The 26,653-nt window shown below is 40.6% G+C and overlaps 1 protein-coding gene across 1 annotated transcript in view; it reads right to left on the bottom strand.

Moving 5' to 3' along the window:
- Positions 1–26,653, bottom strand: part of LOC102385859 (adhesion G protein-coupled receptor A3-like) — a 529,567-nt gene that overhangs the window by 39,077 nt on the left and 463,837 nt on the right. Inside the window, exon 18 of the mRNA XM_014523782.2 lies at positions 19,652–19,797. Coding sequence (XP_014379268.2) covers positions 19,652–19,797 — 146 coding nt within the window. The remainder of the gene's footprint in view (positions 1–19,651; positions 19,798–26,653) is intronic.

Raw genomic sequence — 26,653 nt, 5'->3', positions numbered from 1 at the left:
GATAAACAAGCAGATATTAGCACAAACTATTTTATAGCACTAACATTGCACAGTAGATCAATCAGTAAATGCTCAGTCTCATCTGAGCCTTAAAAGCTGATTAAGCCAATTACCACTGGTGTGAGCCTGGAATGATGTTATTAAGAGCAGATTTTGACCCACTAGGCCAAGGGTTGTCAACTGGGGGTACGCATACCTCTGGGGGTACTTTGAAAGGTCCCAGGGATTATGCGATGGCAGGCAGGGATAGAGCATTGCCACCACGTACCACTGCCTCATAGAAGCAGGACCAGGAGGGACAAGAGCAGGGCTGCACAGACACTGTGCTGCTGTGACTTGTCATGCCCCTGCTCCATGTCTGGCCACTCGCCAACCCCCCCCCCCCCCCCCCCCCCCCACACGGCCCCCCGCCCACCCCCCCCCCCCGCGCACACACACACATCTGGCCGCTCACCACCCCACTGCCCTCCCTGGGGTACACTTATTAAAAAGCGGGTCACCAGGGGTACTCTTATTAAAAAAGGTTAAAAACCCCTGCATTAGTCCCATCACTTACCAGTATAACAGAAGCTTAGTAGACCTGGATGTAAACCTTTGTACAGGACATCAACTAATATTTTTTTGTGCAAGTCAGATATGCTAAATAGTTAATAATACTTGTACATCAAACTTTTTAACCTATGTAATTTTGATACTAATAAGCATATGAACTTGTAGGGGCTTTATTTCTTCCAGTATATTAAAGAAAAAAAGATTTATGGTTCAAAAGCATCCCTAGGTTACATATGTAGGTGCCAGTAATTTCAAAGAAAAACCTCAGTATGTCTCAGAGCAGAAGTTGGCCTATTTTTATTTTATTTTTTCTGAGTTCCATAGGACTGACGCATCTGAGTAAAAATACCTAGAAGACCAATAGTCAGCTTTTACTAGACTCATAGCATTTCTTTTGAAGGCATATTTGGAACACATTAGTTTCAAAGTCTTCTCTACCAGAGCTTTCTTGCATAATAATAGACTATAGGTTCCTACCAGAATCACAGTAGTAAACAAAGTACTTGTACTTGCTTATCCTAGATGAATGCGCTTTCTACAATACTGTTTAAATGTGTGTGCGGGATTTTTTAAATGCCTACCCTTCCACAACATTTTTGGAAACAACTGACTGGCAGGAGCTTTCCTCCATTTCCTTCCATCAGCCTGTTCCTGCAAGATCTTCCTTTTTATGGCTGGCTCTGACATCTCTGTTGATTTGCTGAATTCATTTATAAATAGTCACATGAGGATGACATCAAAGACAGCCTTTTTTCAGCAGCTATTTTGACTGGGGGGATAAGTACACAAAGGAACTTGGGGAACACAATTTTTCTCTCCCCTCTGGAGAAAACCTGTAATTGCACTGTTTCTCTCAGGGGAAGGGATTCTTCTCATCTCCTGTCTCTGTGGACTTGGCAAGAGATTTCAAATAAAAAAAAATCATAGTATTAAAAACATTTCTGAGAGCTGCCATTTACTGAGGGGTTTCTTGAGTCTAAGGAGGCATGCCTTGAGTCTAAAAAGGTTGAAAACCACTGGTCTATATATTCCTCCTTTCTTCATCTTCCACTGGTCACAATGCCCATATACTTGCTTCAGCAGCGGTCCAGCATATCAACCTATCCCCTCTTTCACAGATAGTAAGTAGGTAACGCATATGGATATGGCAACAAGAAATTAGACTGTTTCCAGGCCCCAGTCACTGTATATCGTTCACTGTCATGAAAGGTTATAAAGAGGCATTAATATCCATTAACTCAAGTGGCTGTTGTCTCACTGCCTGTTTCCAGTACTGCCAATTCAAAAGTTAAAAAAACCCTACGAGTTAGCCCTTCTGAAATCATGAGACTGATTTAAAATAATGGCTTATATAAAGAATAATAGATCTGGGGGTCTTGTTCAGATTTTGAACTTTTAGAGTACCCATGAGTCACTGTTCTGCACAACCATGAGTGTTAGAAACTTTCTTTGAAAAATGGAAGCTGAGAGTCACCAGCCAGCACCATTAATGTTGCCTGGCCGTCAGCTATCCCACTTAGCTCTTCTGTTTTTAAAGTTGGTAAGAAAAGTGAAGATAAAAGCAAAACCAACAAAAAAATGCAAAGTGCCCAAGTTTAAAACTATGGAGTTCTAAATGCTAAGATTTCACTCCAACATCATCCATCTAATTACCTAAAGGGGTTTACAGCCTTACCAGTTTAAGCTAAAATGGTCCAATACCTGCCCACAGTTCTAAATTGATTTATGTATCTGACATCCTGAAAAAAACAATTAAAAATCTGCTATTGCATATCCCTGAGTATCCTGATTTTTAACTTTCACAATTAACAACACACTTTTCACTTAAATGTTTGGATTCTATAAAAAAGAAAGAAAGAAAGCAACCAACTTGTACGTTTTTTGATTCAACTACTTATATTTATAATATACAAGCACAGAAATGCCATCTGGAGCACATGGACAAACACTTTTCTTAAAGCATAGAACACTACATTAATTTGTTTGGAAAGTTATAGGTCAGCAAAAAAAGAATGCTAGATTACATCAGGATGCTATACAGAAACTAGATTACAACCTTAAGTAAAAAACTGGCTACAATAATAAATACAATCATAATTAATAACAACAACAATCATCAAAGGAGTAAAGAAAAAACAACACTTGGTAATTCTTATATAACTATATACAAGTTATCCTTTGGTGTCATACATTATCAAACACTAGTACATAGTTACCTGATAGTAATTCACACTTTTTGTGTTTCCTTGGCCTTAATGGTCGATTGCATTTATCATAATACATGCTGAACTGACAGTACATACAGACTGAAATGCTTTGTCTACTTTACTAACGCGGCAGTGACAATGTGGTCCAGAATTAGGGCAGAGCCATGATCTGCTGCCCACCCCCCTCCCCCCAGAAGGACGATAAGGAAATATGTAGGACCAGGAGGAAAAGACAAGATAGAAGACATGTAGCTCATCGAGATAGCTGCTGCTGTAGAAGGGAGCAGTCCCTTGGTTCTAAACTGGATCCTTTTTTCCATTGACACAACATCTTCCCTACTGCTTTTTGTCCATTTTGGCTGCTAAATACTAAACGTAAGATACAGTGGCTCAGCTTAAAGAGGCAGGTTGAATTACTTGTGGCCTGCTGGTTAGACTGCTGTGCTAGGAAATTAGGAAGACCCAGGTTCACAGCCCCACTGCATAGTTTGAACTGGAGTGTCTGGCTTTCAAGGTACTGCCATTTACAGAGCTGAATGCCTGCCAGGCAGCACACAGCCTTCTGCATATACTCAGTAGCTGTGTGAATATTCATGCTAGAAAAGGGCCATTTGGGAACAAAAAGTGAAGCAGGATTTTGCCCCTTCTGTACAATCCAGGTCCTCTGCAAACACTTCTTTTCTTTACTTTTCTGCATCATTTGATAAACCCAAGAAAATATGTGGAAGCATAAGGGTGCATATTTAGAGCAGTCATTAGCAAAGACATTGCACACAAGTACACACACACTTTGTTTCTTATTTTCAGTGTAAGATAACCCTTTTTCCATATATTGTATCTACCTTTCTTGAAATCTTTTAATATCTTTTCTTCACAAGTATTTAATAAACTAATTGTAATGTTCCATGAAAATGCATTACTATCTCTGTAAAATGATGCCATGCTGTCATTTAAACATACAATGCTTGTACAATATTGAAATTATTCATTACTGAATCATATAATCTGTATTAATTATTGGCTAACTGTGTTCTATGTCTGCAACATGGCACACCCCTTAATTCCCTGAATTGTCTTTGTTGCAGCTGCAGTGTATATTATTCCCTGTAAAGAGGTATGATTAATCATATCACAAATCTATATTATGGCAGCATCCATAATATAAAGATTTGAATGTATCCATATACATTTCATTTTACAAATTCTTGCATAGTCAAGTTTCTATTTTTATGATTCTGTACAATCATCTGAGAAAATATCTGGATCCTCTAAATCTGATACAGTTTTCTACAAAGTCCCTGCAGGAGTTTGAATTTATTATCTTCAAGGGTTTTTAAAACCTGTAAAATATCTAATCAGCATTTTACATTTTGCCTGTAGCAGTACATCAAAGTAATAAATTTTATCTAGCTTACTCTATCTTCTAACTTAACCTCTATAATTATGCACATGAATAGCTCAGATTCTAGAAAATGTAGAGGAAGGGAATGGGGAAACAAGAAATTTGAATTTCTAGGAAAAATCTGGGTGGGGATGGACTTGTGATAACAAGTAGCTGAAAAATCAACCCAATACATAATAGTCTCATAGTTGCAGATCTATCCAACCTGATCAAATCAGAGGAGCCAGAAATCCCACTGAAACTGCACTGATTCTCAAGCATTAATTAATTGCCAAATGTTCTAAGCTTTGCTGATGGATTTAAGTTTCAAAATTTCAAACAGCCTAAATCTCTCTGTTTTCTTAGTAAATAAACATGTAACACCTATATGTTTTCCCCTATTTTTTTCTAAAACATTTGTCAGTGCACTCAGAATTAGAGAGCTTTAAAAGCAAAGTTTTCTGCAGTGAATCTAACTTTCATCCCAGGCAAGTTGGTAGAATCTATAATAAAGAGTAAAATCAGCAGTCACATGAACAATTATGATCCACCGGGAAAAGTTAGTATTGTTTTTGTAAAGGGAAATCCTGCCTCACCAATATGCTGGAGATCTTTGAAGGTGTCAACAAGCACATGGACAAGGGGGATCCAGTTGACATAATATATTTGGACTTTAAAAAATCTTTTGACACAGTCTCTAAAAAAACTGAGTTGCAAGAGAATTGGAGGGAAGGTTCTTTCATGGGAGAGTTGGTTAAAAAAAAGGAAGCAAAGGGTAGGGCTAAACAGTCACTTTTCAGGATGGAGGGAGGTCAAAATTGGGGTTTCACAGGGATCTGTGCTGGGCCCAATTTTGTTCAACATTTTCATCAGTATTCTGGAAATGGGGGTGCACAGTGAAATCTCCAAGTTTACTGATGATACCAAATAATTTCAGGTAGTTAAGTCCCAAGCTGATGCAGAGGAGCTGCAGAAAGATCATACCAAAGTAAGTGACTGGGCAATTACATAGCAGATGAACTTCAGTGTTGACAAGTACAAGGTAATGCACCTGGGGAAAAATGACCTCAATTATACATACATAATGCTGAATTTTGAACTAGCTGTTATGATTTAGGAAAGAAAACTTGGAACCATTGTAGGTAGTTCTCTAAAAAGATCAGTTCAACGTGCACTGGCAACCAAAAAAGCCCATAAAACTGGGCATCTTTAAGAAGGGAAATAGAAAACAAAACAGAAAACATCATCATCTTGCCATTATACAAATGCATTATGTGCCCACATTTTGAATACTGTGTGCAGTTATGGTCTCCACATCCCAAAATGGATATAGAAGAATTTGAAAGGGTACAGAGGAGGGCAACGAAAACAATCCATCAGTATGGAGCAGTTGTCATTCCAGGGGAAACTAAAAAGGCTAGTACTCTTCAGTTTGAAAGAGAGAAGGCTGATGGAGGTATGATAGAGGTCTATAAAATCATGAAGGGTGTGGACCTAGTCAACAGAGAACAGTTGTTCACCAAGTCCCAGAATACTAGAACTCACTGAAATCAGTAGAAGACAATTTTAAAATTAACAAGAAGGTTTGTTTTTTTTAACGCAACTCATAATGAATTTATGGAACTCATTACCAGAGAAGGTTGAAGAGGCAGACAGTATAGTCAGATTCATAGAAAAACTCATGGATGATAGATCACAGATGTTCACAGATATACCATAGTGTAAGACTCATTTTGTGGCCATGATGATCCAGAAATTGTGAGAAGCAAGAATTTCTTAGGGTGCTATCTTTCATTGGACCAGCTCTTGTAGTTGGGATCAATTTAGACAAGATATTCTTCCTGAGGTCTGATCATAAGGAGCCAGGCATAACACAGTGAAAAAAAAATCAGTGGGGTGGGGGTAGAAGACACACAATTAGCAGGAGAAAAGAAACTGATTACTGGGAGATCAAGGCCTATCAAAAGGGAGGAGAGCCATTCTCACCTCTCCTATGTGGAAAAAATTCAGGAGTTAGGTAAAATATAATGTGCCATAAAACATATCAATGTTTAGTCCTTGGTTCTCAGTGTCGAGCCAGCTTATGAATTTGTTCCTAACTTCACCTTTGTGGCAAAGTGGGACTCTTCGACTAGCCACAGTTCTAGTTGACCCACTTGCCTTTGGGCATGCCACCCACCTGACTCGCCTGCCACACCTTGTTGTTAATTAATTAGAATATTAATTAAGGCAGGAGGCTGCCCATTCTTGGCCCGATGCCAGGGGGTGCTATCTGCGTCTCCGTTCCTCCCGCAGCCCAAGCCTCACAGATGGCATCCAGATGACACACTGCTCCTGGCTTACAGCCGGACCAAGCTTAGGCCTTGTCGTCAGGCCTCAGTCACACACACATTCATACCGCCCTCCTCTCACTAGGGCCTCTCACACTCCACCCTCTCTCACAGGGTCTCTTTCATGCATCAACGACTTATTCTACCTTGCTCCCTCTTGGAGCGGGCCCCTTAGGCCGCAGGTTTTATCTAGTTTGTACCTTGTGTGGCAGACATACCATCTTTTGGGCCTCTCTCACGACTCTCACTGGGGTAGTGGCCAGCCAGTTACCTAACTGTGTCTAAGCTTGCTCTGGCCCCTTCCAGGGCAACTCTATATGCTCATACACTCTGGGCTCTCAGCCCTCTGGTTCTTCTCCCCCACTAGAGTACCTCCTCTCTGTCCCCTTTCTAGGGCCACCCCTCACCAGGGCGTTCGTAACTCACACCACAGCTGGTGTTCCAGGGTCTCAGGGGGACTCTCACTCTTCCCCAGACCAGCAGGTCATTGTGCTCACTGTAGGTCTTGCTTTCGACTCACACTCAGCCTCCCAGTGGTAGAGGACTTACTGGGGTCAGGACTTGCCCCTATCTCTTGGACTGAGTCCCCTTACTCAGCCTCTGGCCCAAACTATAGCCTTAGGCATCTGAAGACATACCTAGGCCTAATCCCCTCACTGGGGCTCGACACCGCCTCCTTCACTGGGACCCCGGGGCTTCCCCCCCCCAGTGGGCTCAGTGGCGTAGCCATGCCTGGCCCTAAGTACCTTTCCTCAGGGTCCTACCCCCCACAGGACTCAGGTGGCCACAGCCATGCCTGGCCCCACTCCCTCCAATGTTACATAACCTACCCAAAGGTGAGGGCTAGGGTTAAGGTTCCCCTACCCACCTTTCACCGGTGTGATAACTGGCCTAGCATTTTCTGGGTACCTACCCAAAGGTGAGGGCTAGGGTTAAGGTTCCCCTACCCACCTTTCACCGGTGTGATAACTGGCCTAGCATTTTCTGGGTCTCCCACGTCACTGAGAGCCCCACCAGGCCACCCACTCCTGGCAGGGTGAAGTTTTAGGTCATGCCCAGGACCAGAATCCTCCAAACCATCCCCTACAGATCCTGTCCTTACCACCAGGATGTTGCATGGAGCCTTGCAGCCAGGTGATGTTACTGCCTACCCCGCCAGTAGTGAACTGCCCTGTTTATATGGGTGGCCAGAGATCTAAAATGGAAATGAAGCACCCGCTGGCTGCTTGGTTCCACTCTTAAAGTGGCAGGGACCCAACGTGCCCCGCCCCACAAGGCAGGCACCAACAGTGCCCTGCCACACACCTTCCCCCTTAAAATAGTTCCTGGGGGAGGTTTCCCCTGCTGCTCCTCCAAAGCAGGCTCCCCTCAGAGCCTGTGAGAGCCCTCAAGTGACAAGCACCCCAAAGGTGCTCCACCACACACCTCCCCCTTTAAAATGACATTTGGGGGCTTCACTTGGCTGCCTTTCCTGCTGGTTTTGCCCCAGCCTACTGCAATCCCTGCCATGTGGTGGGCACCCCAAAGGTGCTCTGCCACAGCCTTAAAGGTGTTAGTAGATTTCCCTTTGAGCACAAGGATAGTGAGGTCAAAAGAGTTATTGTTCTGTGAGAAATATGCTGCTAATGGTGTATGTCTCTCTGTCCTATATAGATAATCTATTAATAGCTGCTGAACAGATTTGTTGGAGATGTTTCCTCCAATATCTCTAAACCAATAACAGTAGTTGCCAGGGAGGGTGTTGAATAAAGGATAGATGACTTGAGATCTGTCTGGTTGTTGTCCCTCCAGCATCTACCTCTACCACTGTTGGAGACAGGCCTGGACTAGATGGACTACTGGTTGAACTCAGTATGGCATAGTTTAGATTGATAGCTAACGGAACATGCATTTGCCCTTTGGCCAGAGGGTGGGGGGGAAGTGGGGGGCAGGAAAATCTTAGACCAGGTTCTGCTATTTTTAGAACAAGTCTTTGTGTGTCAAACGTATGTTCTGTTACAGCTATAGACTGGTTTTGTGTGTTGAACTCCTGTTGTGTTATGGGCATAGACTGGTTTCTGATCACTTATACCTATAAAAGTGTAATGTCTGTACCTGGCCTTTCTTCTTATGTTCAAGTCATCTGTCTTCCAAACTGATAACTTTCAGGTTCTAGAGACATATATAATTCACAGTGCTGGTAAGCAACTTGTTTACAAGTAATGAATTTACCTGCATCATTTTTCCTTTGGAGGAACAGCAAACCATCTGTATTGATCCGCAGTTAAGAGCTCAATCACTGTTCTTTCAAGATGGAGATAAATCTCCCTTTTACACTCAAATTACAAGGTATCCCACAAAGAGCTATTATTTCTTTCTATTGTTAAAAATTATATACATCATAAATACTGAATCTTGATCCAGTATGGAAAGATGATTTTCTAAGCTTTCTTACTCTCACTCTCTTTCTTCAGAGGAAAGTTAGTTTATTTTATAAAGTCATTCTCTTTCTCTCTCCTCTGTATTTTCAGAAGGTTCACCTAGTACATAGGCACTCTGTGTACTCCAGCTGAGCCTTCACAAATAAAGTTACAGCAATAACAAAATGCCTTTTTAGACTGACCATAAAAACCAAATATATATATATATATATATATATATATATTAGTACAACAAATCCTCTTAGTTATAGGGATTTACTTAGCTTCCATACTTCTCCAATAAGGCAACAATCTTTTGCTAAATACTTCATATAAAAAAACAGTTGTGAAAGTGAATCAAATTCAGTGGATAATGTTAGCCAAATAGCTAACCGTAAAAAGATGTGGTAATGTTTCAATTTTTCAAGTGAGATTTACAAGGGGACTCAGTACCATGCAAACAAAATGAGGTGCCCTATTTATCCAATAGTCCAACGGTTAGAATACTCACCTGGGAGTAGACAACCAGGGCTCTAATCCACTCTGCCCAACTGAGAGCATGGATTTGAACCCTTGCATCCCAACCATCAGGAGACTATATCCCACCCCAGCTACCAATCATAGGACATTCTGGGGCAGAGGTCTCTGGGTTTCACCTGCTAAAGTTATATTTTGTATAAAATACATAAATATTCTTTGGTTTAGAGAGCAACAGAGAGCTAGTCTTCAGCCAGGTGATTAGGGTAGATAGCCAGGTGAGATGAAGGACACCTGAGTTCCAGTCCCTGTTCCTATTCTTATTTAAGAACTTTATACCAAGTGGTATAACTTCATCAGGACAGGTTGAGAGACCAACCCCAAACACACAATACTGGTGGTGGTGCTTAGGTCACTGCTGGGCTGCATTGCTCTGAATCAGGCCCGGAATAATAAGGTATAAACAGATCTGGGCTTTGTGGTGCCATAAAAATGTTGATGGCAGCACAAAGGTCAAGCTATTCTAGCTATTATTCTGGCTATTACTACAATGACCCTGGGTATATTCCTGAGTCTAATGAATCCATCAGAACACAGAACAACCTTTTAAAAGTGTGAGTATGTGCCTTATGCACATTAACTAGGTGGTAATATCAATAGATATTTAGGATAATGCATAGAATCTCAAGGGAACCTAGAGGTAGGTAGTATCATTTCCTAGTATCCTGTCTTCATGTTTCTCATGCATGATCAATTGACTTAGAAAGCCTACTATTTGGTACCATCAGGTTTCTTTGACTGTGTCTATACCCCTTGAAGCAAGGATGAGATCACTACCAAAAAATAAGCCCAACAGGGGTCTGCTCAGGGCTACTCTAAATTATTTGCACTGGCTTCTTTGCAGAGTGAGGGGGTGAGGCTCATTTCTTAACAATGCTCTAAGGCTCACCCTGGAGGTAGCACAGATCTAAATAATCTTTCTGTTCTTTTTTTTTTTTTCTTGCCAAGATTATCTGTCCCCTAAGACTCTAGCTAGGAATGCCAGCTATACTGACCCTCCTTAGAGCTGGTCATATTAACATAATTCTTTGTTCTGTGTTCTGGGTACCTCTGACAAAACTTCTTAAAATGTGAAAAGGGTAATTTCTGAGACACTCAGCATTTTTGTTAGAGTCAGTGTGGTAATAACCAGTATTTCAAAGCTGCTAAAAATGTGGGTCAGGAAGGAGAAAGGGGGGACTGCCTTTAGCAAGCTTGAAACTACTCAAGAGACCAGATTTTACAGATAAATTATAAACAACACGGTCAAATAGGTTCAAACGGTACTTTACTATTTTAGCCTATTCTATATTTTTTTAGTAGGTACTGATTAATCTAGTAAAGAATGACATTTCCCATGCTTAATTTTTATCTATGGAACTTTTGCTAGTCCAAAGATCTTAAAGGCCATATTTCAGCAAGTTTGACAAAGACCTTTTTGGCAAGTTAACTCTGGGCCAAGAGCTATAAGGGTTACTGAAAGGTAGAGAATATGCCTGAAATGTGCCTATTATGTACTGTGTCCTCCTAAAGACTTCTGGTATTCAAGTAATGTACCTGCCTGCCTGTAAATCCATGAGAATTGCTACTTTTCCTATTGTTCAAGAGTGAATTAAACCAACTACAGCACAATATAAAAATGATCTAAAATATATATAGTGTAATTATTGGAGAATAGGAGACATGTTTGTAGTGTAACTACTTAAGATATTCTATATCTAAAATGAAAAAGATGCTTATTAATAACAAAACCATTAGTTATATTCCTTCTTTTCCTACTGTACCAAACTTGTCTGGATGGGGAAGATTAACTCTACATAAGTCAGAGTCTGAGTTAATGGCCCAAACTTATTTGTTTTCTAAATAAAAGAATTCACTTGGCCATGTGGAAGTCATATGGGGAGCCAAGTGGGAGCAGAACACCAGTGTGACACCTAGAAATTACAAAAGGGGTGTTTAACTATCCATCAAAAGAGAAGTGTATAACAAGTACAAAATGCATATAAAAACTGTAAATACCTGACTTTATCTGAATGTTGTCTTATGCACGCTGCCTAGACTAACAGCCTTTGTGCAATAACCCAGGGCAAATAATAATAAATTATTATTCATGCAAATATATTTATAAAGCACTATCACCCTAGAATGTAGGCACAGTAGACTTTTCACTGGAAAACAATGTTATTGGGCTCTATTTAATCATCATTGTGATTGGGAAAAGGCTCTCCTTAAAGAGACATATCCATTTAAATCTGAAGATGGGAGAATCAGATCATCCTAATTTTTAATGATAGTGTTTCACAGCTGACTGTTCTCTGGGGGGGAGTGCCTGAGCCATGGCTTTTGAGAATTCTGCTCTGGGCTTTTTCAGTGTAGGATACCCCATTTATTTCAATGTCTATTAACAAGATGGTTGTTAAGGGAAACACAGACACTCTTTGGGATAACCAAGCCTGGAGCACTTAAGGATTTATAGATGAGGACCACTATGTTCATCGTGGGATGAAAATCATCTTTCATGAAGGAGGATTAGAGAAATTAATATTTAAGCACACAGAAGATAGAGAATGACAAGCAATAACTCATTCTTTTCTACTGACCTCCCTCTCTCTCTGTCATTCCTTGACACTAGGAAATATGAATTCCAAAGAGCCAGTTCTAATGAAAAATGCACTACAATTTAACTGCATACATTTCAGATCCACTGGTGCCAAGGGGATAACACTGTCTGTGTTTGTTAGTGTGCGAATTATGCCACTGCATATGATTCACACCAGAGACAAAGGCTAAAGACAAGGACATGGGCAAGATAACATGACCTATTTGGCAAAGTCCACATATCAATGAAAGGAACTAAAATGAAAATTCCAGACATTTAATACCGGATTTGTCACCACAAGGCAAAATTCTTCCCAGAAAAGTGCTTTGTTATAGTAAATAATGTCCCATTAGCAATGCATTTGTGTTAAAAACCAATAAGGCAAATTTTCCTGACCTTAAGGTTAGCAAAATCTTTTGCTGAAGGAACCTGCAACTAGAAGCACATCAGGGATTGATTCTGCCATCTAATAGTGACGGACATTACTGTGCCTCACAGAACTAAATATAAGATCCCTGAAAAGTTAAAGGACTGCTGATTATGCTTATACACGGCAGATGTGTTGTTACCAGAATACTTAACATTTAGTACTTCACTTAGGAGACAGGAACATTGCACACTGGTGTTTTTGTAATGTAGCATAAACATCCTGTAAGAAGCCAAACTGTTTGGTAACAAGGGATGGTATAGAGCAGCTATCTGCAAGAATATACAATTATGTGTGAGCAGGTGCAATTTACATGGTAATGGTGAAACAGGAAGTATGCAGAAGGAAAAGTAAGGTAAAATATAAAGCACGCTTTTGCACAGACTTCTGTAGCAACCTTCCTCTGCTTTGTATTGTGGACTCCTCTAGATTGGGCTGGATTGCTTCTTTTTCAACTGCCATGACAGGTCCCCTGATTAGCAGCCATTTACACAACAGTTATATCACCTCCCAGTCTGACCCTTGGCATTCATTATTATTTTGGCTGGCAATCCTTTCTGATAAAAGAGATGCTAAGGAAGCTGCAGGCTCAGGAACATTACCTTCAGAGCTCATAATTTACAATGAATGGATTTAGGAGCAGATGACTGGCTCCTCATAGAAGTGGGAATTTCAGGACACCTAGCCACAGGGAATAGGCCTGAGAAGATCCATAGGTTTTGTGCTTTTATGACTACTATTGCACATGGCTCAACTTCAGTAAACAGTTATTTGATTGGAAAGAGACCTTACAAGGCCATCTAGTCATCTCTGATTTAACCATCCCAGCCAAATGCCTGTTAAACTTGCTCTTGAAAATTTCCTTGGATGGAGATTTCACAACTTCTCTAGGTAGCCTGTTCCAATGCTTGAGCATTCTCATAGATAGTTCTTTCTAATCTCCAACCTAAATTTCCTCTGCTGCAGCTTAAGGCCAAGGCCATGGTCACAGAGAAAAATCTATCTCCATCCTCCTTATGAGCACCCTTTAGGTATTTGAAGACTGTTGTCAAATGCTCATTCCCCACTGCTCCCTTAGTCTTCTCTTCTCAGACCAAATCATTCTAGCTCTTTCAGCCTTTCTGCTTAAATCATGCTCCCCAGGCTCCTATTCATCTTTCCAATCTGTCCACATCTTTATTGAAGTGTGAGTCCCAAAACTGGACAGAGGAGTACCAGCTGAGGCCTCACTGGTGCCAAATAGAGTGGAAGAATCACATCCCATGATTTGCAAGAGACACACGTGTTAATGCAACTCAGTACTGGGTTCTATTGCTTCATTTAATTATTCATTAAGAGTTGTGAAAAACTTGACCTTCATCCAGAATCTCTTTGCAATCTGACAAATGCATTAGCATGTAATGTGAAATTTTAGACCTACCTGTGCCGAAGTTTGTCAGTATTCAAACCGTGCCTTCGCTGATTCGCACTGAAACAAATATAACTACAACTATGGACAAAAGGCTAAATAGATGAGCTGACCACATGGTATCATTTAGAGATGTATGAAAAATATTGATCTGAAAGGCTAGAGGTTTAGCAAAGGGCCTGTTACTACATGTCAGGGGATGCTGGAAGAGATTTTATAGATCTTGAAGCTTAGCCAGTCTTTTTCTTTTACAGTGAGAGAACTTAACAGATAAGTTTAAGAATATTATGGATGGATGCAGCCGGATAACAGTGACTGACATTAGGGTACCTGAGAGCGCTAAAGATACTATTATATTCTTGAAAAGATTAAAGGAGCACTGATGCATATTAATGCATATCTTAAGTGTGGGTTCACTAACAGTACTTGTAATTTAGTGCCTTGATTAGAAATTAAGTAGGTTTTGTGGTTGATTTCCTTTGCTATGATAATGGAATGACTGGGAAGATCCTTTTTTTTCATCTTTTCCACATCACTTAAACTCAGTTGTGTTCATGTTAATGTATGAAAATAAATATAAAGTTATACTGCACAATTTAGTAGTTCATGTCAGCCAATATATCTCATATGTGTACAAACATGCACATGTGTGCATGCACACACACACGCACAAACTTTTCTTACATTATAAAATTAGTTAAACATATTTACACTGGTACCACAGAAAAGTGTAAATCTTTCCAGGTGATAGCGCTTACTGAAAAATGCTTCTGAATACTAGTAAAAAGTGATTAATTGATCTGGGTTAGGGCCAGCTGAAAATTGCACATATTCATCGTCAGGGTACATATAGGCATTACATTTAGACTGACTTAGCCAGAGTAAGGTTGATCTAAATGCCTAATTGTGCAGGCATTTGGAGGGTTTAAATCACCCCAAAATGGCATGCTTGATGTAAGTTAGTTTACCTGAGTTGGTGCACTTACTTAGATCAAGATCAGGTTAACCCAATATAAGCTAACTTCCTGTCCATGGCAGGGGACTGGATTTGATGATCTTGCAGGTCCCTTCCAGTCCTCTGATTCTATGATTCTAAGAAAGGGTTAACCCATTTTCCCAAATGCCTACACATGTTCTCATGTAGCCCTGGGGCTGGGAAAGCCCAGATGCTCACCTCACCTCCAGGGCTGCTCCTTTTCCACCCCCTGACCCTGACTGGGCTTTTTTTAACTCCCAGAACCCTTACCTGACTGGCAACCACTACCCTTCCTCTGTGGACCCACCAACCCCTCTGCAGACCTGTAAGCCCCCCTGATCATGCCCATGATCAGGAAAGACATGCTGCTCATTCATAAATGGCTACTATTGCTGAATATTGTCAACTTTACTGAGGAATGCAATGAATTAAACATTCCTGAGAAGCCCCATTGCATTCAATGAGCACTCTGGAAGATATGCATTTTGCGCACATACATTTTGTACATTGTATAAAGCAGGAGATGAAGCACCCCAAAGACCATGGCCTCATTCACTGTCCCTTACAGTATTAGCCTCCTATGAGATAGACAGGATGTACCTAACGTGTTTAACTGCACAGTAGACTAATTTGCTGTGGTGTAAAGTGTCACAGTCTACACGTGCAACGCTATTACACTGCAGCAAACTAATTTTTGCTGCTGTAAGACAGTGCTGTCAGGAACAGTACTATCTTACAGTGGTGAAAATAACTTTGCCTAAATGCATGTGTAAATGATGACCAAGGTATAAATTATGCCCAGTCAGGCCAGGCAGCGGGGGGCCAGGCCCCTACCTGCTGACTAGCCACATGGCTCCCTTGTGACTCAGCCAGCCCCTCTGCCAACTGACACTGCAACCCAAAGCCTTGGGCTGACCCCCCCACCCCGAGTCTGTTGCCAGGCCAGGGCTATTCTGCCCCAGCTCAAAATGCTCCGGCCCTGGAAAGACGTGTTCATACACTGAGTCCAGGAGCAGCTGACTGGTGCAAACTGCACCAGAGTTTATTGAGGGGCATTAACTGAACATGTGAATAAGGGAGTGAGGAGGTCATCAGCTGACCCATTTCCTTTCAAATTATTCCCACATTTTTCCCCAGACCTTACAGTAAAGGCAACCCAAATACTTGTACTGCAAATAGGGGTTTCCGGCACTATTTTATTTATTTATTTATTTATTTAACTACAGCTCTAGGTGCAAATCCACCACTTTTGGTAGTTATCCCATAAGTTAAAACTTCACTACACACAGGACTGCCATTAAATAAACCTATTTCAGCCCACACTTCTTCAGCACTCTTAAAAATAAAGGAAAAAAATAGGCTTTGCAGCCTGCTCAGAAGATTAACTAAACTTTCCTTCGGTGGACCAACAGGGAGTCACTAGCATGTGTTTTTCTGTCAGAGAAAATAAGCCAATACTCTTGCAGTGACCTTGCAGTACATTTCCACAATCATATCAATGCCCCCATAGCAGGGCCCAATTACAGTAATAAACAAGAAAACTGACCAAAGCTGTTTTGAATATAATCACATCTATGGGTAGGATATTACCGCAGGTGTTCTCATTTAATCTAAACTAATACTGATTATGCAAGTTTCTAATTGCATAATTTTTCTATATATTTGAATACAATGTATGGCATGTAAATAGAATTATATATGTTTCTACCCATATTTTCAGATGCATTTAACCCAGTTTATAGTAGTCTAATTTTGGTCTTCCCACACACAAGGGAATTATTCTAATAGAGCTTATTGAACTTCTCCTGCAGTTTTCTCTAAGATGTACCATGCACATCAAGGGAATATATCCAAAGCTCACAAATATATCTGAAGCTCACAGATACACTGTTTGCAAACCCTGATGCCATACATATGTAGCCCTGTGATGACTACAGGTGCCAAAACCCAGGGGCAGACAATAGAAGGAGAGAAAGACTGAGCAGAGTTTGCCACTTGAATCTCCATTTGCGTCCCTTGTGTTTTTGTTTACAAAATCTGAATCCAAGTGAACCAGTAGTCAGCATTAGCACATCTTACAAATCACACAGAGAGATACATATCTATAGCTCTAATAATTCTGAAGCACATCAAATTATGTGCAGGAGTGACATCATGCAGTGTTAAGATTGCGCATTTCATTGCACAAAATTCAATGAAGACTGGCTTTCTGGTCTGCATATGGATGAACACTTATATCCCCCTAATATACTCTTGTTGTAGGAGACAAAGATAGCTGTTGTGATTCACCAGAGGATACTACTGGAGGAAATTAGACAATAACTCTGTGGCACAGAATTAACAAGAAACTTAAAATTAATCAGATGCATGTTTTGATGTACTTCATTCACTTTTCAAACCAGTTGGAATAGTAGTAAATACAGCATGCACACAGCAACTGCAAAGTGAGCTTATCTAACAGATTCAGACAGAAGCCAGGGTAGATTTGTACCTTACAGACTAACTGAAAAAGAGTGGCACATGCTATCTCAAACGCAGCTCACTTCTCCATTTAGTCTATAAAGTGCACATCTACCTGCCTTTTGTCTAACTTCAGACTAAGACAGCTAACTATATCCCTTTATACATTCAACTTACCATGAGAAATGGTGAAAGGAGAGCAATAAATGGCGCATATTTAATCACATGCACATAATAGATATATTCAACAAAAACAGAAGTAGCAGCCAACTAGGGTTATAAACATGAGTTACTGAAACCAAGTGAACCACCTTGGGTTCCTATACGCATGCAGGGAGGCTGCTCCAATGCACTGTAATTACAGCGCATTGAAGCAGACTCAATTAGCTGGTCTGCAGGAGCATGGTAATTACCTTGCTCCAGCAGACCCAAGTGTCACATGTATCAGCATCCCTGCACTGAAAAATGGTGGTGGGGATACTTTAACTAAAGCTCGTTCAACAAGCATGCTAATTAAAGCACCTTCCCTCCCCACCACCCCCGCCTGAAGCACTTCTATACATGTCCCTTGTTTTAAAAATGCCTTTGCAATCCATATCACGTACCTTTTACATATTGTCTTGACATGTAAAAGGGCCTTAACTCAGCCTCTTATTGTGCACACACAGCCTCTGTGGCTGTGAACATAGATGTTCAAATAAAATGGTCTCAACAAGATCACAATATTACCCTTTACTTCTGTGATAGCATTTAATGCACACACATGTGGGGCACCTAGTCAGATTTCAGGTGCAACAAAGTAACATTAGCTGGTGAAAGTCAAGTTTTTATTAATAAATATACTAAATTAAATATCTCAAAGGATTTTATGGAAATATTACGGATACAGGTACTTTGGAATTAACTATTAAAAACTGCAAATATAAAGATGGCCACAAAAATGATCAATATCCTTCTAAAAGAACAGCAATTACTAATTGGGAGTTTGGGCATTCCCTTGCTTATAGGAGTTTTTAATTTTCAACATAATACGCCCATTTTCTACATGCAATGAAATGGATCCTTTGTTAGTTTGAAGCCATTACAGAATCATATTAAACATTTCAATGGTTGTGTCTCTAGGACAGATAGCACCCTGAAATAAGAAAGCTAACTGTAGAATCATTTTACTTAGCCATTAAACAATTATTTTCATGTTCTTTTACAGCTAAAAGCCCTACCATTTCTCTTACAAAGTTTAAAATATCTACTATTTATTTCTGGTGGCTGAGACTCTCAACATGACTGTTACAACAAGGGATCTAATTAAAGTAATCTTTTTTGTAACTTGATTGTCTGTTGTTTTCCTCCAACTCTAACATGATTTGAATCTGAAGAACATTCAGCACATGGGGTCTATGTAACCTGAAACAATTTTCTACCTTAATAACTACACTGCAGCATTTGAAAATTGGCAATTATTCATTTTGCCATGAGCTAGTAACTAAATGACTAAAATTCACATCTGTGAAGAATGGTATAGTAAATCATAGATTAGCAATCTCAGGCTCTCTCAGTGAAAACATTTTCCCTTGTTTACATCTAGCACAAGGCTAACATTCAATACGACCCTTCCCTTCTCCACTGTACAAATTTTATGTGAATTCTAATCAATTTCATCTTTGGAAAGAAAGTGTTCTAAAAGGTGAAGAACTAATAATGGAATAAAAATGTCATTCAATGAGGCCTAGATAGTAAAACACAAATCTTTCTATGAACATATATACAGAACATATTTCTATATAATTTAATAGGATAGAGCAGGATTACATAACATCACAGCCTATAAGAGCTGTGAATACAACTTTTATGTCCCCAGTAAAAACAGTCTTTGGGGTATGTTTCTATAAAATGATTATTTTGAACTGAATTCTCATGAAAGTATGCCCTCCTGGTAAGGACTTTCTATAGCTCCCATAAACCTGGGAGAATTCTTTCCAGCTGGCCTGTTCCATCCAGCATCTTGACAGGTGACGCAAGTGGGAAAGGTCTTTGGTGTGGAGTGTGGAGAGGGACTGACATGAATGAGGAAGAGCCTGAGTGAAATCTATAGCATGAGGGTAAAGGGAAGTTTATTATGAACCACTGAATAATGCTTTAAAAGAGGTACAATTCAGCATAAAAATGTATACAAATTGAACTAGATATAATTTATGTATGTGAAACTATTCTAAGTGAAATTAACTGCCATGCTACTATACATTTTCAGCTTTTTCCACTTTTTAAGCATACATTTCTCCAGAACTTTTACAAATTCAGTTTTTCAGTGGTTTTACCCATAGCTTGCACCACAAAAGCATTGAGCAAACAAAACAGACATTTAACAGTTTAGAATTTTAAATGCTATTAGTCCATACCTGAGCAATGGCTGTTTTGGGTAAGAAGGTTGGTCACTGTTTGGGCATGGCTGTGGTTTTTTTGTGACTTGCTTATAAATATTCCTTGCAGTTACTCCAAGCCATAACATAGTGGAGAGTGTAGAATAATGCAGTACTACACCAACCTAAAACAAGAGGGTGACAGTTACATAAATCAGCAAATAAGCTATAACACAAGACTTTAATGATGCAAGCCTATTGTACAAATGTACAAATATAACAGAATTATTTTATTCTAAATGAATTGGATTTTTGATTGCCTCAACATTTTTGCATCTCTCTGGTTACTTCTAATCAGTGCAAGAGAATGAAAATGATTTAAAAAGCAGGTGGCATCTCTTACTTAAAACCAATGACTAAATTATAATTGGTAATATCTGTGATACTAAGTAGGATGTTATGAGATCAAGAATACAAAATACTTGTTTTCTGAGAATATGGTATGACATGTCTGAATTTAAGTTTGTGGGACGTTTTACTTAATTTTTAAAATTTTGTTAGCAGGAGTGTAACAAGTGGACCATCCCAGGACTGGTCCACATGTTGGCTCGCCCACCTGCCTTTCCTGCCATGCCTTTGTTGTAACTAAAGATGTTCCTAGGTGGGAGGCTGCCCATTTAATTGCTCTGATGCCAAAGACAGAATACATGGCTCAGAACTTCTCTTTATATTGTGTCCCATGCCTCGCAGATGGCATCCACATCCACTAATACTCCCCTGGCCCCTTAGCTGGGCTGCATTAGGCCTCACCTAGTCCAAACTTGGCCTCAGGCATCCTCAGACCTACTTCAGAATCATGCCTCCCTCACGGGCTTGTTTCCATACCATCTAATTGGGCCTTCAATACCCTACCCTTCACTAGGGCCTTAACACCTGACTCCCTCACTGGGCTTCTACACTGTCCTTCACTGGGATGCTGGGCTTAATACCTGTTGGGCCTCAGGCCCCACTCAGTGAGCCCTGGCCCTGTGCTTTTCTGGTGGGATGTGCTCCCCTACACTTTCCCCCCCACAGGGTCACCCACAAGGCAGCAGGGGCTGAGGATTTCCAGCACCCCGTACATGCCTTTCACTGGGGAGGCAGAGGGGTGGCATTTCCTGGAGACTGCCCTGTGACAGACAGCCCACCACACCATCCTCCCCAACAGGGTGCAGTTTAAGATCATACCCCAGGACCAGGGACCTCCTCCATTCCCTTCAAGCTGTTGTGGGAGCAGCAGATCTCTGGCTGCATGATATTGTTCCTTTAGTCCCCTGTAGCAACTGCCAGTTCTGCTCTTGGGGCCTAGCCTTAAACCCAGGCTCCCAGCCTCTCCAGCAATCAGGTGACCTCCTGCCTAACATGTGACAGCCTGATTGGATCCGCTCCCACCTGCAGGCTGCTTGCTGCCTGCTCAGACCCCTTAAAGCTGCAGGCACAACCTGTGCTCTGCCACAGGGAGACTTGTCACTATTTTGCTATTACCATGACTACATTTTAGTATATTGCTGCTAAACTGACCAGTTAATAGCCTAGTATCAAAACCCAGCTTTTCAAACATACTAAGATTATTTTCAGGTGTCCTTTAAGGAACATGCAATCTTAGCTAGGCTATTATAAAAGGGATGAAGAAGAATGTCATCCTTCAGAAAGCACTTCATAGAAAAAAATAAACCAAAAAATGTTAAACTGTTAGTACAGTTGTTCTGATGTTTCCAATAAACTGTTATGTATAACATTAAAAGTAAAAAGACTGACAATGCTAAGATGCTAACATCTGTGTTACATTAGTAATTGTTATTCATTACTATAGAAACAGTAATTGGACTTTTATCTAATATCCAGTGCTCTATTATATTAGCTAATTTTCCATCTGATTATATAAAATGAGGTTACCTTTGAAGCAATAACCTGACATTCTGCAGTGACAAGTAAAATATTGCTATAATTGGAAAACATATAGATGTTTAAGGAATACAGAGAATTGCTGAATAAAACTAACACAGATCTATTGCAATGATTTCTCTAAACTAGAGTTCCATTTTTGCTCAAACTGAAACAAAACAATTGAATTGAACCATGAATTTTGTTTCTATTTAATAATGCATCATAATCCTTGTAGATAGGTAGTAAATATTTGTTAAGAGACAGACCCTCTAAATGTTTTTGGACTGTTCTGACACATTAGACAGGGGGTACCATCTTTGTAGCGGCTGTCACTTGAGGGTTAGAAAAGCAGAAATAAGAGAATGAGACAACTTTGTACCATCAGCTGGCAGATGTTGCCAGTTCAGTGGCTAGTGTTGTCTAGGTTCAGTTTATGTGAAGCTTGCAGCGATTTTGCTGAGACACAGTGAATATTACTATGGATTCAGGAGGGAGGGAAGAATTTAAGTAGGAAGGAATGGGATGAAGAATCAGGAAAATATTAAGGACCCAGTTAAAGATGTTGTTCCAGACATTTCAGCACAGCACTCTGGTAGTGTATTATATGATTACTCGAAAGGATTATATCAAAGGTTTCATAAAATGCATTAGTAGGAGGAATGACTTTGGTGTGAGTGTGCACTGATGCGTGAAGCTCAAATAACATATAGGCATGATAAAATTCACTCCATTGCCTACTGACATGCCAACAAATAACGCCAACAAAATGAATTAATAGGGTGTTTAATAAAATAGTATAATAAAATGTTAATAGCAACCATTTCATTATCAAGGAAGCAGCTGAACAGGGGTACAAAACACAATATCTATGCTACATCCTACCCACATGACTTTTCGTCACATCATGCCCATCTTTAGTCCTTCTAGTTACATAGGAGAAAACATGCTAACAAGAAGGAGAGACCAAAACTATCATCAGTTGTTGTGCAATCTCTTAAAATAATAAGCCTCTGAAAAAGTCTACTGTTTTTTTTTCTGTGTTTAGCAGTGAACAGCATATTTTCAGGCCCTGAATGACTGCTGGAGCTGAAGGATGATGGCAGCTCCAGAAGTCCACAATATATATGTCAGAAGTGTAGGTTGGATGGGCACTTAGATTTAAGTCAAATGGAAACAGTTTGCTTTCCCCTCCCTACTGGTCATTTTTATGCCCAACCTTCCATTCCAAATACTGGATTATTTGATAGAATTTTGTTTTTAAATATGTATCCCTTAGTATAGAAATATTTGTCATACCTGTTACTGGTATAGTTCCAAGTATTTGTAAGGGTACCCTCCCTCAAATTCAGATACAAGATATAGGGTTTAATTGTCATGGTGGGTACTGAAAGTTGGAAAGGGTTAGGTGTAAGTTACTGAATGGGGTTATTTATATATTTGTGTACATTTATATATTTGAGCAATGTTTTAAATAAACAAATTGGTAACAAACACATAAAATATAGCAAAAATGTGAAAATATGGCAGTACTAGAAGTGTAGCTCAATTTCAGCAAAGTACACAAATAACACCCACACTTTTGAGAGAAACCCTTTCTTTATAAAACAAAGGATAAAAATAGGAAATGAGGATGGAGATGCTTATTAAAGAGAATATTTTCCGCTATGGACCATTGTATACTAGGAGACCAATAAGGGTCATCTGTTTAGGGTATAGCCAGTAATTTTATGTCATTTAATAAGTGCATTTGCCAAAACTATAATATTCTTGTTTCCATAATAATCTCATGGCCTTTCCAACTACTGTGTGTTGCTGGAACTGCATTACTGGAAACATGCATCATTTTACTGAAAAGCAAAATGCAATTTTTTAAAGCAATAAGTATGGAGCATGCGGTATGCATGTTCTCCTTTAAAATGTGTTTGGTATTCTAGAGGTAACATAAGTGCCATGTGATTTTGCAGTTGCTATGGTAATGAGTAGGCTCTTATTGATCAGCAGAATAAATACTTGTATAAACCTACATAACATGTTGGTCTGTAATACTCCCTTGGGCAGCCTTAAGTTGCCCTTTTTTGTTTTTGTTATTTGTCAATATCCCTTTTTTACAAAAATGCAGTCATATTCCAGTTAGTCACTTCTATTCACTTAGAGGTGGCCATGAAGACAATTTTAAAAGCCTGTACAGGTAGGAACTTGCTTTCAGTGAAATGAAGAGCCTAATGGATCTATCTGTATTAGGTCCCTAGCACATCTTTACTGAAAAGCTCCATGGATATTATCTGCAATCCTGACAACTGTACCTCTTGCCATGGCTGCCACGTGTACATGGTGGGAGTATAATTTTTTAACTGAGTATCAGTTGAGTAGAGTGCCCCAGGAGTCAGTCCTGGGGCCAGTTTTGTTTAATGTCTTCATCAGTGACCTGGAAAATGGCATAGAGTGCACCCTCAGTAAGTTCGCAGATGACACCAAGCTGGGGAGAACAGTAGACAAGCTGGAGGATAAGGCTAGGATTCAGAGGGACCTAGACAAATTGGAGGACTGGGCCAAAAGAAATCTTATGAGTTTCAACAAGGACAAGTGCAAAGTCCTGCACTTAGGATGGAACAATCCCATGCACCTGTACAGGCTGGGGGCTGACTGGCTGGGCAGCAGCTCTGCAGAAAAGGACGTGAGGGTTACAGTGCACAATAAGCTGACAATGAGCCAGCAGTGTGCCCTTGTTGCCAAGAAGGCTAACAGCATACTGGGCTTCATCTGTAGGAGTGTTCCCAGTAGGTCAAGAGAAGTGATTATTCCCCTCTATTCAGCACTGGTGAGGTGACATCTGGAGTACTGTGTAGTGGTGCCCCACTACAGAAAGGATGTAGACAAATTGGAGAGTCCAGCAGAGGGCTACAAAAATGGTGAGGGGTGGGGGGCTGAGGGACAAGACTTACGAAGAAAGACTAAGGGAACTAGGCTTATTTAGTCTAGAGAAGAGGAGACTGAGAGGGGACTTAATAGCAGCCTTCAACTACCTGGGGGGGAGGTTTGAAAGAGGATGGAGCTAAACTTCTCAGCTGTGGCAGATGACAGAACAAGGAGCAACTATCTCAAGTTGCAGCAAGGGAAGTTTAGGTTAGATATTAGGAAGACTTTTCTCACTAGAAGGGTAGTAAAACACTGGAACAGGTTACCCAGAGAGGTGGTGGAATCTCCATCTTTGGAGGCTTTCAAGACCTGCCTAGACAAAGCTGTGGCTGGGATGATCTAGTTGGGGATGGTCCTGCTTTAAGCAGGGGGTTGGACTAGATGACCTCCCGAGGTCCCTTCCAACCCTAATTTTCTATGATTCTGTAATCAGATTCCAGTCAGGCCCTTCTTACTTGTCAGTGGAGGGGGAGCACCCTTACCATTTATGCTGCAATTAATGTTTTCATTGTGGCATATACATAATGTGTATAGGGGCCTTAGGTACTTATATTAGGCTTTCATCACTATACTATCTGAGAGTTGCAAAAAAAACCCCATCATATTTATTCTCAAAATATTCGTGTGTGCCATTTTATAGATGGAGAATTTAGGGACATACAGGCTCAGATCCAGAGAAGCACTTGCATGTCACAATGGAACACCACGGACTTACGTTTAGATTTACTCACCCAACCCCATAGACACATAAGGTTTATAATGCCCTAAGATTTTTTCAGTACATTTTCTTAAATGTTTAAAATTCAGCTTGAGCTCATGCCTAGGATGCCTCTATCTTGACAAGAATGAGCAGCCTGGCACCTGTCTCACACTGCTTAGTATCCTCAAACCAAGTACTCCTCTGCATAAGTCTCAGAGGGGCCCAATCTGGTCACTGTGGTTAGATCATGCCTCACATATATCCACAGGATTGAGTTTTCCACACTGCAATTATGGCCATTCTCTTTAAAAAAAACAACTAGAGAAGGAGGCAATGCTATTCTCCCTTTCTGCTGTAGTTCAGTGGTTGAAGCACCCACCCAGCATTTTGGAGATCTGGGTTCTGTTTCATCCTCTGAGGGCTATAGGCTGTTCACTGCTGGTGGGGCTCCTACTCCTCTTCATGTTGAAGCTAAGCTACTTCAGAAAAAAAGAATTCAAGAGCCCAGTGACTAGGGCAGGCAGTTGGAAAGGGAGATATCTGGGTTCTGATCCCAGTCCCAAGGTCTGCTTATATATTTTATATGAAAGAGTCATTGGATAAAATACAAAAGTAGTTCTTGGAGCAGGGGACAGAATGTAGGACTCCCTACTTCCAACTATAGGCAAGCTATGCTTTTTCTCTTTTGTTCCCTCCTTCTGGCCTATTGAAACTTGAATTATTTCTTCCAAAATGGTCCAGCTTGAAAATGAGGAGTAGGTGTACCTCTATCCCCCACAGAATAGTTTATCATTAGCTGCTGAGAGCACCCTCAGAGGAGGTGAGAGATATAGGTCAGAACTCCCACAGGCTGAAGAGAACCAAGCTCTCCTAAACTCTAGATGAGTACTCTAACCACAGAGTTATTGCATGAGAGAGGCGGGAAAATAAAGGACTAATCCCTGCTCTCTCTCTGAAAAGACAAAAGCAGGGTGTTTCAGGTCCTGAGTCCTGATCTGACATAAGTGCCTCCATGCAGCCCAGAGTTTAGGCACCTATGGTCATGAGAAGGATGGGACTTAAAATGCACTGCTATCTTCAGCATTTCAAAGAGCCAGTTTAGGCTGCTCCTTTCTCAGTGTTCTTTACTGCTATGAATTCTATTCAGAGAGTGCATCTACATGTGCATTTACTCTGGGGTGCGTTTACTCTAGAGTAAATTCATGAAAATTTACTCTAAAGTAAACCCAACCCAGGCAGTCATCTACACGTACAGGGATGTGGGATCAAATCTGCTGCTCCTGGCAGCAGTCTGTTTCTGCCCTCTCTGACCTGGCACTGACCCTCTGCAGCAGCCAGGGGGAGCTCTAGGCTCCCCTTTGGTGCTAGACCAGGGGCTGGAAGGGAGCACAGGACCAGGAGACAGCTGTCTCCTGGCAGGAGCTGAGATTGCTCCCTGCCCCCAGAGGGCTGTCTACTGCCAGAATGGGCTCCACCACCAGAGCCCAGGTGGGGCAGGG

Source organism: Alligator sinensis, unplaced genomic scaffold (assembly GCF_000455745.1).
Source record: "Alligator sinensis unplaced genomic scaffold, ASM45574v1 scaffold151_1, whole genome shotgun sequence".
Classification (NCBI taxonomy): Eukaryota; Metazoa; Chordata; order Crocodylia; family Alligatoridae; genus Alligator; species Alligator sinensis.
Note: the sequence above shows the minus strand (reverse complement) of the source record. Positions and strands in the feature narration are given on the sequence as shown.